At 45.8% G+C, this 15,127-nt stretch overlaps 1 protein-coding gene across 1 annotated transcript; it reads right to left on the bottom strand.

The window, feature by feature from the left end:
- Positions 1-1,042: 1,042 nt before the first annotated feature.
- Positions 1,043-14,651, bottom strand: rgs17 (regulator of G protein signaling 17). The gene is made up of 6 exons (XM_076742994.1): positions 14,477-14,651; positions 10,755-11,144; positions 8,159-8,289; positions 4,077-4,151; positions 3,738-3,969; positions 1,043-3,182 (listed from the first exon to the last, which is right to left on the bottom strand). Exons 2-6 carry the CDS (start codon positions 10,755-10,757, stop codon positions 2,994-2,996), a joined length of 630 nt encoding a protein of 209 aa, XP_076599109.1. The 5' UTR covers positions 10,758-11,144; positions 14,477-14,651; the 3' UTR covers positions 1,043-2,993.
- Between the last annotated feature and the right edge of the window lie 476 nt (positions 14,652-15,127).

Raw genomic sequence — 15,127 nt, 5'->3', positions numbered from 1 at the left:
AAATGAAAACTGCTCCAAGGAATAAAACTGATCCAATATCAGGACTGATTAATTACTCTGGATTCCTCTGCTTCCGATCGACTGAGCGCATGCATGCACAGCTCTTCATTAAAGCAGCGAAGCAACATCAATCAAGTCCTTATGGGTATTAATGTAGTATGCATGTGTGTACTGTATTGCCAAAGGTTAAATATAGTATATTTTCAATAAGGAACATTGCAAAACTGTGATTATTGATTTAGACTTGCCTTCTTTACCTCACGATGGACAGCTGTTGTGGTATTATGATAGCTTGGTTTTGAACTGGCAGCTTCATCCAGTTGACTTTTTGAACACTGCAAGTGAAAATAAACCTGGAGGAAAACTCAAAATCCCATGATTCCATGGTCTCTTTTTCATTCAGGCTCCAGCAGAGGACCTACATTTCTATTTCTTTTTTAAGATAATGTGAATTATCTGCTTCCTCAGTTAGTTCCTCTAGTAAAACTTGCAAATGTATTAAAACATTCTGAGCTCCCTGCAAGGCGCCGCGATTAGTAATTTACAAGATAACCCTCAGACAATTCAAAACCAATCTAACATCATGGGACACAGCTTCAAATAGACCCCAATCTATAATCACTAACTATATCCAATTGCACTTCAATAGTCTGCTAGACATCCTGCACTGTCTACTCCCAAATTTAACCTCGACCAAACTTGGCACGTGAACTTCAGGTAGTTAAAGGAGGCGGCAACGTGGGTGCCTACATTTATCAGTGAGGAGTGGCACTGTTCCATCGACACTTTAAGACTGCACTAACCATCAAACCAAGAGGTCTGCTATCCATCATGTGACGTAATCTATATAATCGGAGGCCCAGTTAATAATAAAAAAGCATATACTGCACTCATGCACGTTCTACTGCACATCCACAGGCCAGGAACAAAGTTCAGGTTCAAATGTTCACATCATCAAAAAACTAAATGTCCTTTTATATACTAAAAATGTTAGTTGGACATTTGGCAAGAACCCCTTTAAGTTGTTTTTTTTTTTTTTTTTCTAAATGTTTCTGTTAAGTGTGTAACTGTACCATACACACACACACATAGCCATTATCATCGCATGCTGTCAAAGTCAGATTAGAAAAACAAACCAGAGTGTGTTGTGAGGGCTGGCAGTGGGATGGAGGATTAGCATGGCTAGCACAAGCATGCTAACTGCTTGCCAACAGCATGCTGAAGCCCAGCTAGCCTTGTTGAAAGGGCTAGTGTGTAGCATGACTAACGCAAACATCGTCGCTAGCCCGGTACGGTAGCATGTTAGCATTGTTATACCAACCCTCGTCACTAGCTCTGGTGAGAAAACGAGTGTCTTGATGGGCAGTAGTTCACTGAGGGACTACTATACACTCTCCCAGCTTCATCTGATGGAGTAACAGACATGCACTGGAATGACACAGACTCTACAGCCTGGTGACAAGTCACAGCTAATATCTCTTCACAGCATCTTTGACATCATGTTTGGCACCCGGGTCACAAATCTGCAGTGTGATACTGGACGTCCAGCTCCAGGGACTGTCATGTAACCTACAGCGTCTAAAAGAAAGCCTTACAGACAAAGGCCGGGGCTCAGGAGCCCTCTGAGTGATTTCAGTGCCTGTCATCTGCTTCTGCTCTCCAAGCAGAACCAGCTCAATACGCTCAATTCGTTTCTCAAGGTAAACCTTTCTTTCTGCTGGAGAATTTCAAAATGTAGATGACCGTTTGGAGTCAATGTGGGTTTGTTTTTATTTTCTCCAGCGACACTTTTCCCCCCACATTGGGCACCAGGCTGTGATGGTCTGAGTTGGAGGGTGGGGGGGGAGGGAAAAAAGATGGGAGGTAGGGATCGTTGGACAAACTGTGGTTGCTTTCCAGAAAAACTCCAGCAGCTCTTGTGCTGCCTTTTCTTACATGTAAAGGCATTGTGATTTTCTCAGTGGAGAGATTTTTTTTTTGTTTAAAGTTCATGAGTAATAATAATACATGTAGCTGCCCAACCACAATTCTAGCCCTTACTTCTCCCAGTTAAAGAATCCTAAAGAAGGAAAGTGCTTGGACGGACAGACGGACAGACGGACAGGTGGATGGATGGATGGATGGATGGATGGACAGGTGCTGCTGCTGCTGCCTTCGCTGCAGGAGCCATCGAATCTCCTCAATAAAAAACTGCAGTAAGCTCTAAATTGGCAGAAGTGTACTTTTTTCCCTTCACTGAACATAGACAGCCAGACAGAGAGACACGTCCCCCGTCTTAATACATCTCAATATTCAAAAACGGTTGCAGTCCGCGGCTTACATCGTCAAGCTACTGTAGAGAGAGAGAGAGAGTTACATGCAGAGCCAGTGATTCTACGGGTTAGAGGGGCGGAGACCCCCCAACTCCCACCAACAACTAGGTGTCATGTTTGGACAGTAAAGAAACAAAAATCAAACACAACGGAGGACAGAATTAGAGAAAACAACACGAAAGAGGATGAGTAAAGTTATATCAAAGTGAGGGCGGAAAGCATGAGGTCTAAATATCACACTACAGGAACTGTTGGCTTGTCCTTTTCCTCTCTCTCTCTGTTTCTGTCCTCACCGCCTGAGGAGTCCTTGTCCACAGTTAACCAACAGCTGGCCATCAGGTTGGCCACTTCGACCGATAGCTGACACGTGGGTTGGCCAGTCAACCGTAACAAACAGCACAAATTGCTAGCAAAACAATCACTGGCCAGCATTAATGGTCTTAAATTTGACCAATAATCAACCAGCAAAGGCCGACCTGGCTCCAGTGGAGAACTGGATATAAACTGCTTAAAAATATATAAATAAAAAAAAACAACCAGCTATCTCGGATGTCATTCAGTCTTTTCAATCAAAAAAGAGGGAGAGATTTTCCAAACCCGACTTCTGGCACCATAGTAGTATTTGAAGTTTAAGTAGTAGTCTTGTTGGCGTACGATGGCGATGAGGGAGGGCGGAGGGGTCTAGGTGTCGAGGCAGGTGCGCCTCCTGTTGGCCAGGAGGTCTCTGTAAACGGAGGAGTTGAGGAAACGGGGGAAGGAGTCGCGGTGCATCAGGGTGTAGATCTGGAACTGGGCCTCCTCGTACATCAGGTTGCTGGGCTCCGCCAGGGTCTGGTTTATTCCTTCTCTGACCCGCGAGTCCAGACTCACCTGAGATAAAAAAACAAGGTCGATTTAGAAACCAGGATAGGATTTTTTGAGTGGTTTATTAAGAAATCACTGGGAAGATGTGCTTAACATTAACACTTACATTCGATTAAGCTGGCAACAACCTGGCAGATCTCCGTTTATGTGACTGAACTTGAACGCAGCAGTACTTTAAGCAAAATGCTAATTACAGCACGCACCATCTTAGTACAGTGTGTTAGCATGCTAACATTTGCTAATTAGCAAGTACAGCTCAGGCTGAATGTGATTAGCTTTGCAGGTATTTGGTGTTAAACCAAAGCACCGACAATCTGAATATAAACATGATGATGGCGCTACGTGGAAAATCAGGTGATCAGCAGAGTGATCACATTTCGTCCTGATGGGGAGATGAAAGTTTCAGGCATTTCACCCCAAACCACAAATATCAAACTCATCGTAGCAGTACAAGAAAAGACTTTCTCATCACAGGCCTGACACTTATTCTATCTTCATCCTTAATGTCATCTAATTTTTCTAAGACTAACTTGTTTGAAGCATCACAAATACAGCTGGTACCTCTTTGGGTGATAATATGGACACGTAGTCTTCGTATATGATCCTGGCTTTCTCATCCACCACTGAGGAATCTGTCTCTTTCTTCAGATCTTCGCAGGCCAACCAGAAAAGCAGGTTGTCCTCGCTGTACTCCGAGCGCAGGAACTCCTGGAAGACCTCCCGGCCCTCCAACGAGCGCAGTAACAGCTCAAAGCTCCGCGACCACGACAGCACCTCCTCTAGACTGGCGTGTCTAAAAACATCGAGACAGACAGTGTGCGTGAGACCGACGGAGACACACAAACAGACAATCATACTGACGCAAACATGAAAGTCTGGAGGGACGACGGCTTGACTCACTGATCCTCTGCAGCTTCAATACTGTCCATCTTGGTGCAGGTCTGTCGTTCACTCCTCTCCATCCTGTCTTCATTCCTGGATTGGAGACAGGACGTTGTTATCTTTTCCAAAGACCGGACAATGGACGCGGTTGAGGCTTGAGGGTCGATTGTCACCAACAACAGAAGAAAGACCGAGGATTGTTCAACGGGTACGCCAGCAGTTAAAGTACACAAACGCGCTCCGGAATGGCATCGCAGCATCGTGAGCAGGCGATCGACGGAGCTGAACGAGCCAATAAATGGCAGCCGGGATGTTCAATTAATTATCGACACTGACAGCACGCACCGCTGACTGTCGGCGCCACTTTGGGCTGATACACATCCAAACCTTCCTAAGTTTACTCTGCTGATATCATTCAAAATACAACAGGGCAACATACGAAATGCCTTCGGAGAGCAGTGAAGCAGGACACATGTGCTTTATGCAGAGCTCTTCAGGTGGGCCTTCGTTGAACCAAACTAGCTCAGTGCAGCAGCTACATGTGTCAAATCAACACATTTGTACTCATATCTCCTTTGCTAGTAATGATGGGCATCCGAGCAGCAACGACAGAGAAAACAGTGTGTAAAGGCAGAATATCTTCACATCCAACTCTGTGAATTAAAGGTTCACTTCAACCCAACAGAGCTGGTGATGGTTTCATTGAGTTTTACTTTTTCTGTCGAGTTTGAATGAAATGTGTTTGAAGAGGAGTTAACAAGGTAATAAAGCTCGTCTTAGTTCAGTACATCTGAATTCAGAAGACACGCTGTTTCCGTTTAACAAGGAAAATATGTGGCAGAATATTTCCTTTCTCGACATTTTGTGAGTTTAGTTTGTTGTGAACTCGTCACACCTGCGTGAATATATCAACAGTCGCCTGTTATGGGGCTGACAGACAAAATTTCAGCTTGATTTTTCTTCTTTTTTTACGCAAAACATTCACATTTTTAAAACCTTGATGCTTCTGAACAGATGAAAACATTTTTTGGGTTAAATCTACTGATTGTACACATGAAGTTCAGCCGCCTCATCGTTGTCTGATGTCTGCTGTGGCTCCAGACGAGCTTTCCAAAGTTTGAGAAAATGACTCATGTGACATCATGCTGTTGCGGTGTATTATGGGATTTGTAGTATCCAATGTTTTTGGAGTTTGACCCATACTCATGACAAAAAGCGAGGACATCTCGTCTCTGCGGCTTCAATTTTGACCCTTCTTTTAGAAATCTGTCACCTCAGCTTCGTAACTACTCCTTCTTATTAATCCATGATCCTCTTGTTTGAGGATTTCTTGGCATGCTTGTCATGTCGCAGTAATCTGAATATCTGTGGGTTTTGGACTGTTGGTGAATTTGAACCTCAAGCTTTCGGAAATGTGACGGCTGCTTTCTACAGTTGTACATTATATTTCATCTCATCGCCCAAATGATTGATCCACGGATAATTCATAATAACGAAAGCGACTGTTAGCTGCGGCTCCGCTCAGTTCACCTCTTTCAGCTACTAATCGCAATCAGCGTGAGCTTCCACTGACCAGGTTGATCTACAGTGAACGCTTCCATATATTCAAAGAGTCCGAGACAATAAAGCTTCAGTTAAAGCCCTCATGAACACACTCTAAACACACACGGCCGTAGCTCAGTCACACTTGCTGAGTCCACAATGCAACACAGACTGAGCTGTCTATTTTTGGCCAACCATGGAGGATCTTTCCTTCCTCTTGCTGTCTCTTGTCAAAGTCCCCATTGTGCAGCAGTAATGGGCTAAGCTAGCCACAGCCCCCCGGCGCCCTCACAATACGGCTAAATATACGGGCTGTTCTTCACAGCTGTTTTGCATGTGATGTGTGGATGGAAATAGAAGGCACCCCGACTAGATAAGGGCCTTGTGTAAGGGCGGGTGAGGAGGGGTGAGAGGGTATGTGGGGGGAGGAGAGATAAAACGAGGGAACAAGAGGGTGGATAAAAGACAAAATGCAGCACTTTCACACACCCTCTAAAACTTCACCGCCACCGCTCGATACGGCGCGGTAGGAAAAAAATGTGACACAGGGAGCATTCAGCGACTCACATGTATCTCAACCCCCCCCCCACACACACACCAACAGTAAAATAAATAAGCACGCAGGGCAATGAAGACGATTTTCCAGGCTCATTCTGGAGATCTGACAGCAGCATTTGCCTGAGAAACACACAGCAGAGTCACAGAGCGCTCACGACAGGCCCGGTCCACAAGCTGCCGCCACTTCAGATGAAGTGGTGTGAAAGAAGCAGCACATTCACCATTCACTGCCCGAAAACAATGTTTCATTCACTCCTCTCCGCCGCCGAGAGTGCAGCCACAGCGAGGCAGCTGCAGGAGCCACGGAGCAGATACCGCTTCGGTGCCTTGCTCAGGGGCAAGTCTGCCTCTGACCTGCAGTGGGACGTGGAAGCGTCAGGACACGGACACGCTGCTTGTTTTGCTTTGCATTTGTAAGAAAAGCAGGAAATATTCACATAAAGATGGAACCACAACAAGTCTGGGGTTTTATGGGGAGTTTGGTGCTGGAACCAATCATCCTGCTTCACTAAGAGGACTTTCATAGATTTCTGATGTTTTTGAAGCCTTGCCCTCTACCGAACATCAGCCCACCTCTGGAACAGCTGCATGGTGGTAATAAGGATACATGCCCTCCTTGAACACTGTGCTAAAGCCTGCTGATGCATTACACCTTCTCAAATGCATTATGCATCAAATACATAATACATTTGAAAAAAATATTTTTGCATAATTTCCATTCAAGTCCCCAAAAGCATGTCACGTAAATCAATGCCTCAGGCCTTGTGAACTTCAGTATTGTTGATTTACAGTGAAGGTGATGGTCAACCAGCACTGAAAACACCAAATCACCCTGCGTACGCCCATGATTACCTGTCACACACACCTTTACTGAGCCAAACATTCAACAGCCAACAAAACCGGTCTCATTGTAAGCTTCCATCACTGCATAATTTTGCCTTATTTGCCTAAATATCATTAGAACTACTACAAATTACATGATCCTCCACCGCTTGTGTTGTGTCTTGTAAAAGGAACTCAAATACCATCGAGGGATTCGGGGTAGAGGAAGCCCTTTAGGGCAAATTTGTGATTTTGGGTAATATGTAGATAAAACTGACTTAATTTGACTTCACATCTGGTTTCATAATTGTTCCAGCGGTTTGGTTTGTAGGACGGTTTACTGCACTGGATCAGGCACCAGCGCTGTGTCAGAATAAAGTCGGGATTTTTTCAGTTGAATCGAGGGTCAACGTCAGTGTAACATCACAGATTTGCCAACAGGATTAAGGTCAGGACCCGCTGTTTGTTGATGCAGACACGGGGAGTATTTATTTGTTTCCATATACAACTAACACCGTTAATATCGAGTTTTAGAATGAATGCTGAGATCTGGTGCAATCCATGTCCCAACTGTCCAATAACACAACGTTTAAAGGTGCTGAGGTGATGCCACGTAGCTGCTGTGGTCAAGCTTTAGCAAAGCTCTTCATGAGGAGGCTTCACTGTAGCTATCGTCCGGCAACGGTGCAGCAAAACGAACACATAAACCTGATCACCGCTTCCACGTCAAGCCCTGTGTGATGACCTTCTCGTAGTGAAACATTTACTTTTCATGTTTTACGAGTGAGAGTTTTTACGATCGCACCCGTGTTTAGTGTTTAATAAAATGTCTCATCGAAAGTTCAACAAACCGCAGCCGCAGATTCTGTCCAAGTTGGCACGTCCGGCTGACCCATCATCATCTTATAGAGGCGTTACGGTGAAGGTGTTAGCAAACATCACACATCCAGCCGCGCTCTAGCAACGCTTCTGCTCATTTAGAGTCGTCTTTCTCTCAACTGATGAACGAATATTCACTCTCTTTTAGCTCTGTTTTTGGTCTCCACCAGGTCCTGAGGGAAATGGCTCTTTAGCCTCTAAATGCTGCAGTGAAGCCGCATCCGAACAGCTAAACTATGAGCTGGAACTCACGATAAAGCTCTTTAAAAGGTGAAGGAAGCAGGACTGTATTTTCTTACCAGAGACACTTGCAGCAGCCGCACCAGCAGAGGCAGCAGGTGTTGGGTCGGGGCTGTCCAGGGGCCTGGGGTGGGGCCTCGATGTGTGCCGCCTGCCTTTTTCTCATCTCCACTCCACTCACACTGCGGGGCTTCACAACAGATACACACAGAAACAGTTCAACTCCCTTCAAATAGCTTCAAATCCAGTTCCCATGTCTTACTTATGGCTCACCAGGAGTATATCTTATTAAAGTGTGAAGAAACTGTGTGAGTGAATGAGTGTGATGAAGCGAGAGACAGAGAGAGAGAGAGGGAGAGAGCACTCGAGCAGGACAGAGAGGATTCCCTTCCTTCTTTGGTACGAGCCATTCTGGCGTGAAGCCAAGTCCTTCGCTTGGCTTTGACAGACGCTACACATACATTTCAATGGGCACAGACACAGACGGAGAAACATGGACAGGCACTCGTGTGAAACAAAGACAATTTCACGCACACACGCACACTCGTGTCGACTCGTCCAGCTGTTTCTACATCCGTCTTCCGCCCGGGCCCGTTGTGGCCTCAGAACGTGCGACATCCTTCGCACAGGCAGGAGATTTAAACGGGGATGCACCACAAAAACTTCAATAATGCGGCGCCTCTTGTACACAGTGACCCTGTGATCACGCTGGCTGTGCTGCTGAGGTCTGGTGGACTTTGATTCGGTTTAAATGAGGCCTGCGCTTCATTCCACTGCATGCCCACAGCGTTGTGGTTTCGCTTTAATGAATGAAGCATGCAAAGAAATGTACAGTATGTAGCGCTTAACGCTAACGTCAGCATGCTAACATGCTCATAATTCGATGCTAAGGTGCTGAAGTTTAGCTGCTATAATGTTGACAATTATAACCACCTTAGTTTAGCATGTTAGCCTGCTAACATTTGCTAACTAAACACAAAGTCAGCTGAAGCCAATGGGAATGTCACTATAGTTTTAGAGACGTTTGATCATAAATGATGATACAACGAGACCATTCATGACGGCGCTCGATTGAAAATCAGGGGCCACTGAAGTCGTAGTGTTTGACATCTTTTCTTGAAAACCTGATTAACCGACAAAAAGTTTTCTGTTATGAGTGCAAGGCTCAGAAAAGGTGCTCAGTCATGTTCTTCAGGACTAAACTGTGCACAGATTTCATGAAATCTCACTCTCAGCTGCTCCGTAAAGCTTGGGTATGGACGGTGCCGTGTTTGCCAAATCTTTCTTATCGAACAATTAAACAAAACTCCCATGAGCCACTTCTCCCATCACAGCTACACTTCCGCATGGTTCTACCCATCAGGCTCAACCGCGAAGCCCCGCTCTGCTCTCCCTTAAAGTCGCTGTGAACTACCCCGTGCCAGCCGCCGCCTGGGGTTTTCCCTGGCCTTTAGAGACGCTTTGAAGGTGAGTGTGCCTGTGGCTTCGGCCTTGCAGGTAGAAAAGGTGTGAAGAGCCACTTTAAGACCGCACAACAGCCCTGATACTGCTTTTCATCCCTTTAAGCTACTCTAAATAGAAATACCACTCACTAAGAACTCATTCTAATGCCTGAGATTATAACATACAGTGTAGTCTGGTAATGCTGTTTTTCATCTTTCTCCAAGCGGAAGATAATAACGCTTGGCGGGTTTCTTGTGAGCTAAATAGGCTGGGAAAACCCTTATCCCACTGTGCAATAAGCTTAAACTACAACAGCTCACTCACAGATGGTCCAGCAGCCAAAGTCTACACAAGGAAACGCCACAGTGATCAGCTGAGGAGAGGATGCCGCGTCAGAGCTTCTTCTTCTTCTGTCACCAGATTGAGGAAATGATACTGAACGCAGACAATTTGGGGCATTTAAGCTTAATTTCACGAGGAGATGTAGTGTGACAAATGCACGAATTAACTGCAGTCTTGTTGTCTGGGAATAAAAACAGCAATAAATTAAACAGAACTCTTACCTCGAGAGTCATGGTTCAAATTAGACTCAATTAAAGCTTGAAAATCCAAATAAAAATAACTGTGCACCAACAGAGGAGCCTTCTCTCTTCCTTCTCGCTCCCTCTACTCTGCATAAACATTCACTACAACGGCGACACATGGCAGGGAAGGCCGAGGCGACCTGCCTGATATGCAAATGTCGCTGGCTGGCCAGCGGAGTGGCCATCAGTTATTCAGCTATCAGGCAGCGTCCGTGGAAAAACAGGCCGCTAGATGCAAACGACAGCGAGGCTGCGGCTTTGTTCTAAACCCGGAGGAGGAGGGTGCGCATGCAAACATGGGGGGGAAATACAAATACACCGAAATGAGGGGTTAAAAATATAGATCAGTCTTACACACGCTGGTTTATTCAAGTATTCACCATGAATCTCACTCACTTTTTCCACATTTTATTAATTTAGACATCGTCGCTCAATCAGAGCCCAGAAATCACCCAATCACCAGAAAAGTAGCCCAATTTCTCAACTTCATGCAGGAGAGATATTTGTGTGTGTGTGTGTGTGTGTGTGTGTGTGTGTGTGTACTTGCAGTGTGTGAAGCAACAGTAAAATGTTTTAGCATCATGGGCGACACATGAACAAACTGCCTGAGATTTCACTACAGACTTACCATGAATTAGTGAGTTCCTAAAAACAGGTCAGACAGAGCAGTCATGGCGTGAGGTAATAGGTTGCTGGACGATAGCAGGCTGGTTGACCGACTGACTGACTGACTGCTGGACTGTCTGAGCGTCTGTTTGGCTGGCGGGAGATGCGGGGCGAGGCGAGGACGTCGTTTTCACCACAGGGAAGAGAGGTTAGTGGTCTCACCATCCCTGACCGACGGGCACAGAGGGGGAGACGCGAGAGCCGGGGCGAACCGTGAGTACTTCCTCTCCCTGTTCCCGTATTTCACTCGCTCCTTTTGTTTCACTCGCCGGCGCCTCCTAGGCTTGCTGGGATCTCGGTGAAAGGGTCATTTATGGACTTGAGAGTGCAGGGAGCAGTGAAAGTACAGCATCTGAAAAACAAAGGAAAAAAAAGGCCTTTACAGTCAAAATCTTTATCCGCCAACAGTGCAGTGATTTATCTCCAGTGGCGAAGGTGCGGAAATCCGTCCGCTGCTTATATAAAGATATTAACTGCACACAAATGCAACAGTGAGAGTAGAAGCACACATATGATCTATGGCTAAAACACTGCTGCAGTTTTAAGGCCAGAATAAGTCCTTTGCTAAGAATCCCTTAAATTTGTTCTGCCACCACACATACGACTAATACTGCTCTCTGGTGGACGTAATGTGATGGCCACACTGATTAATGGCTGAAACTGATCAATCGATCAGTCAAACAATTGGTCATCACTTACCCGCTAGCGAATATGAATGAATGAATGAAAATGGAAAATCTGTGGGTTACGCCCGGGGAAACTGTGATTGCCAAAGTGAGACGAATCAAACCAAATCAGGACATGAACCAAATGCAATAAATGATTGATGATGCTGCCGCCGTCGTTGCATTTAGTTTAAAGACTTGTCCTGAAAAGGATTCGGCCCATCATTGGTGCCACGCCCCAACATTTGCTCACAGTCAGAAGACATCAGCTGGATTTTATCCCTGAAGGAAAATAAGACCCTGAAGTTTTCATATAGGAATTACTGTTCCATAGCAGCAGCTCAGATGTGTTCACATGTTGACCTCAACACTGGAGACTCTGTGTGTTGTGAACTATCACTCGTCTGTTGCAACTTGGGCTACGTTCAGACTGCAGGCAAAATCAGATCTGTAAGACAGACTGTCTGCGCTGTGTTTTCCAGATCAGGGCAGATCTCTGCGTCCAGACATCACCAACTTGTCTGCGTTGTCTGCTGCGGTTACGACGAAGGCGTCTGGGACTACCAACGGCGGCGACCAGCTTTCCAACATGGAAGCATAAGAGGGGGACATCCATCATGTTGCCCTGAAGCCTCGAAGCAGAAGACCGTGTTTCGCTCATACCGCTCTGGATTCTGCTCAGCCGCTCTGACGCACTTCTGCCACTCTGGATGTTGTTGTTGTTGTTGTGTAATACTTTGAAATCTGATTTCATTGGAATCGTATTTCAATTTGGATAAAATCTCGATATGACAGAAACCGGATTTGGACTGGCGGTCTGAACGAGGCCTTAGTGACTAAAATTAGGGATTAAAAGACATTGAAGAACGAAAGAGGAAGAGATAAACAAAACAGATGAATATTTAAAATTGCGTACTTCAGGAGGTTTGTAGCCCCGATTCCAAAAAAGTTGGGACGCTGTGTTGCTGAACCCATGTAGTAACATCCTTCATACATCATGTGTTCACAAAGTGGTGAACCTCGCTCCATCCTCACTTGTGAACCACTGAGTCTTTCCAGGACGCCCCTTTCATACCCAGTCATGATACTCTCACCTGTTACCAATCAACCTGTTTACCTGTGGAATGATCCAAACAGGTGTTTTTGGATCATTCCACATCTTTCCCAGTCTTAAGCTGCTCCTGTCCCAACTTGGTTGAAACGTGTTGCTGCATCAAATTCAGAATAAGCAGATATTTACAAAAATCAATGAAGCTGATGAGGTCAAACATTACATACATTGTCTTTGCACTGTTTTCAATTGACTATATGTCACTAAGGATTAGCCAATCATCACACTCTGCTTTATTTATGTTTTACCTCCCAACTTTTTTGGAATCGGGGTTGTAAATCTTACAGTTGACATGTCCCATACGTCACAGCGTGCTGCCTCGATTCTGCGCAACTGTAAAACGACAGAGAAGCTTCAATATCTGCTCAGGCCAGTTAAAACTGATCAGAAAACAAAAGTGTCCCTTGTACATTAAGAGCCTGTGAAGAAGGATTTTGCATAGCTGTGTGCAAAGATAAGGCTTTTGTTTTGTACTTGAGAGAGTTTCAACAGCCTGTTCCCAGAAGCAAGATGGTCACAGAGTAACTTCAGTGACACGCTTCCTAAAAAAAGAAGACAATTACCAAAGGGGTGGGAGAGCGGACGGCCTGGACGAGCAAACAGAGCATCCTCACACCGTCTGTCTGAATCACATCTGAGGTGGAGCTCATCCATTGGTCAACTGAGAGAAAAATGATCTGGAACGTCGTCAACAATCTCTTAAATTTCTCCAGCAAAAATGCCACGAAACCCCCCTTTAAACTTCTCAGTTGTCGCTCTTGCCTGATATTTTGTAGAGTGAGACAGTAATCGGCTGATTAACGGGTAATGAGAGTAATCACTGTGTGCAGCCGTACCATGAACCAGGAAACAGTTGGGATCATCGCGGTCTCATGAATGCTTACATCACTAAAGTGGGTTGATCTGTTTGATAATTAACTAATCGTTAAATCAGAACTGTCAACCACAGAAATAAGATATGACAGTTTATTGATGTCACGCCAGGGAAATTAAGAAAAAAATTAAGGCCTCTGGACATTTTCACTCCAGTTTCAATGGAAAATATCCGGATATCACTCTGTCATCTAAGAGCTTGTTAATCCTGCCTCTGTAAACACTAGTGCCATTGAGTTTCAGTGTTTTGGGTACACATCTTGAAGTAAAACATCTCCACCCTAAAAGCAAACACCATGGGTGTCACATGTTGATAAGGCGGCAGGTTTTCTATCAAACCTCCCGCATGAAGCGTGAACGCTGAATGAGATGACTCAGGAAGTCTCCCAGGATGTAGTGGCAACACGACCTGGGCTCCTCTGACTCAACACAGCCATGGGAAACTCCCTCAGTGGTGCACTGCATGATGTCCCTCCAATGCATGGCAGTAACGGAGAGAGGGGCTTTCAATGCAGGTGCAAAATGAACTTTAAAGTTGGCTCGATACTTCATGCTGGATGCATGGAGGGTGCTGTCGCAGCACTGGATCTGTTGCATCTGCCTGAAGGCCCGTGCACATCTTCAGATAAGAAGTAGGGAGGCTCATCGTACCCTGCTCTCTCCCTCCGTGCACTAGCTCTGCTGGCTAGCTGCTGGGCTGGCTGTTTTGCATGGTTTCTCCTCCTGCAGCTGCCCGAACGCTCTGAGCCCAGCCGCTGCAGGTCCGACCAGCCGGGAGAGGAGACCCCCTCCCCGCTGATACCACGGCATGACAGCGCGGTTAGAGAGCGAGCTGCACAGCGCGGACTGTCGCACCGACATTTTTCAGAAATCAAACACCACCCACTTTCTGCTTGCTAGCTTCAGCCGACTGCCTGAGATCCGCTATCTCTCGCAGCGAGAGGAGGAGGTGGCAGCCGAGCAGCAGCTAGCGCCGTGCTAACGGCAGCTAGCCTGCCCGTGTGGAGCATTAGCGCAGAATAATCAGCATCTTACCCCGTTTTGTTGGGCTGTCAGTGTCCTAGGATGATAGGTGTGAAAACACGGTGTTCCGATGTTTGTTTAACGACATCGTAAATGGGAATCCCGCGGTGAAATGTCCATCGCCGCTGTTTTTCTGCCATCCGCCCCACTTCAGCACCGAACGCCGCCGAGCCCCTGGATGCACTGCGCAGGCGCGCTGCCGCCGCTGCTCTGTGGCTGCAGTCGGTGAGAGGATGCACCGCTGAGGCTCCACATACAGTCTGTAACGCACAGAGGGTCACGTTACATCTCTGCTGTGCAAAAGAACAGCGCTCCAAAACACAAGATATTCATTTACAAATCCTGCTTCGTTGAGTTTATTCAACAGCAAACACGAAGATAAGAACAGAAATGCCTGTATAAGCTCACACACAACCTCCTGTAGTGTTACATCAGAGAAATGTCTGGAGGAAACAGTCACTACAGTAATGTGATGTACATTTATATCTGTTACATAACTTCATAAGAGTGGGTGTCACTTTTGTGATACAATAATATGTTGTATTATTCATCTTACTCCTCAATATATAGACTCCTATTGCTGTAGGCTATGTTATCAGTGTGCCTATTCAGTGACTTAACAATAACCTCATTATACTTCATGATACACACGCACACGCACAC

This window comes from Chaetodon auriga, chromosome 11 (assembly GCF_051107435.1).
Source record: "Chaetodon auriga isolate fChaAug3 chromosome 11, fChaAug3.hap1, whole genome shotgun sequence".
NCBI lineage: Eukaryota > Metazoa > Chordata > Actinopteri > Chaetodontiformes > Chaetodontidae > Chaetodon > Chaetodon auriga.
This window is presented reverse-complemented; position numbering and strand designations above follow the sequence as displayed.

Bases quoted from the DNA above. Each gene is read 5' to 3' on its own strand.
- rgs17 (XM_076742994.1), bottom strand. The intron at 4,152-8,158 runs GTAAGAAAATAC...TCTCCAATCCAG, and splicing joins GGCTGCTGCAAGTGTCTCTG to GAATGAAGACAGGATGGAGA. The intron at 3,970-4,076 runs GTGAGTCAAGCC...CGATGTTTTTAG, and splicing joins ATTGAAGCTGCAGAGGATCA to ACACGCCAGTCTAGAGGAGG.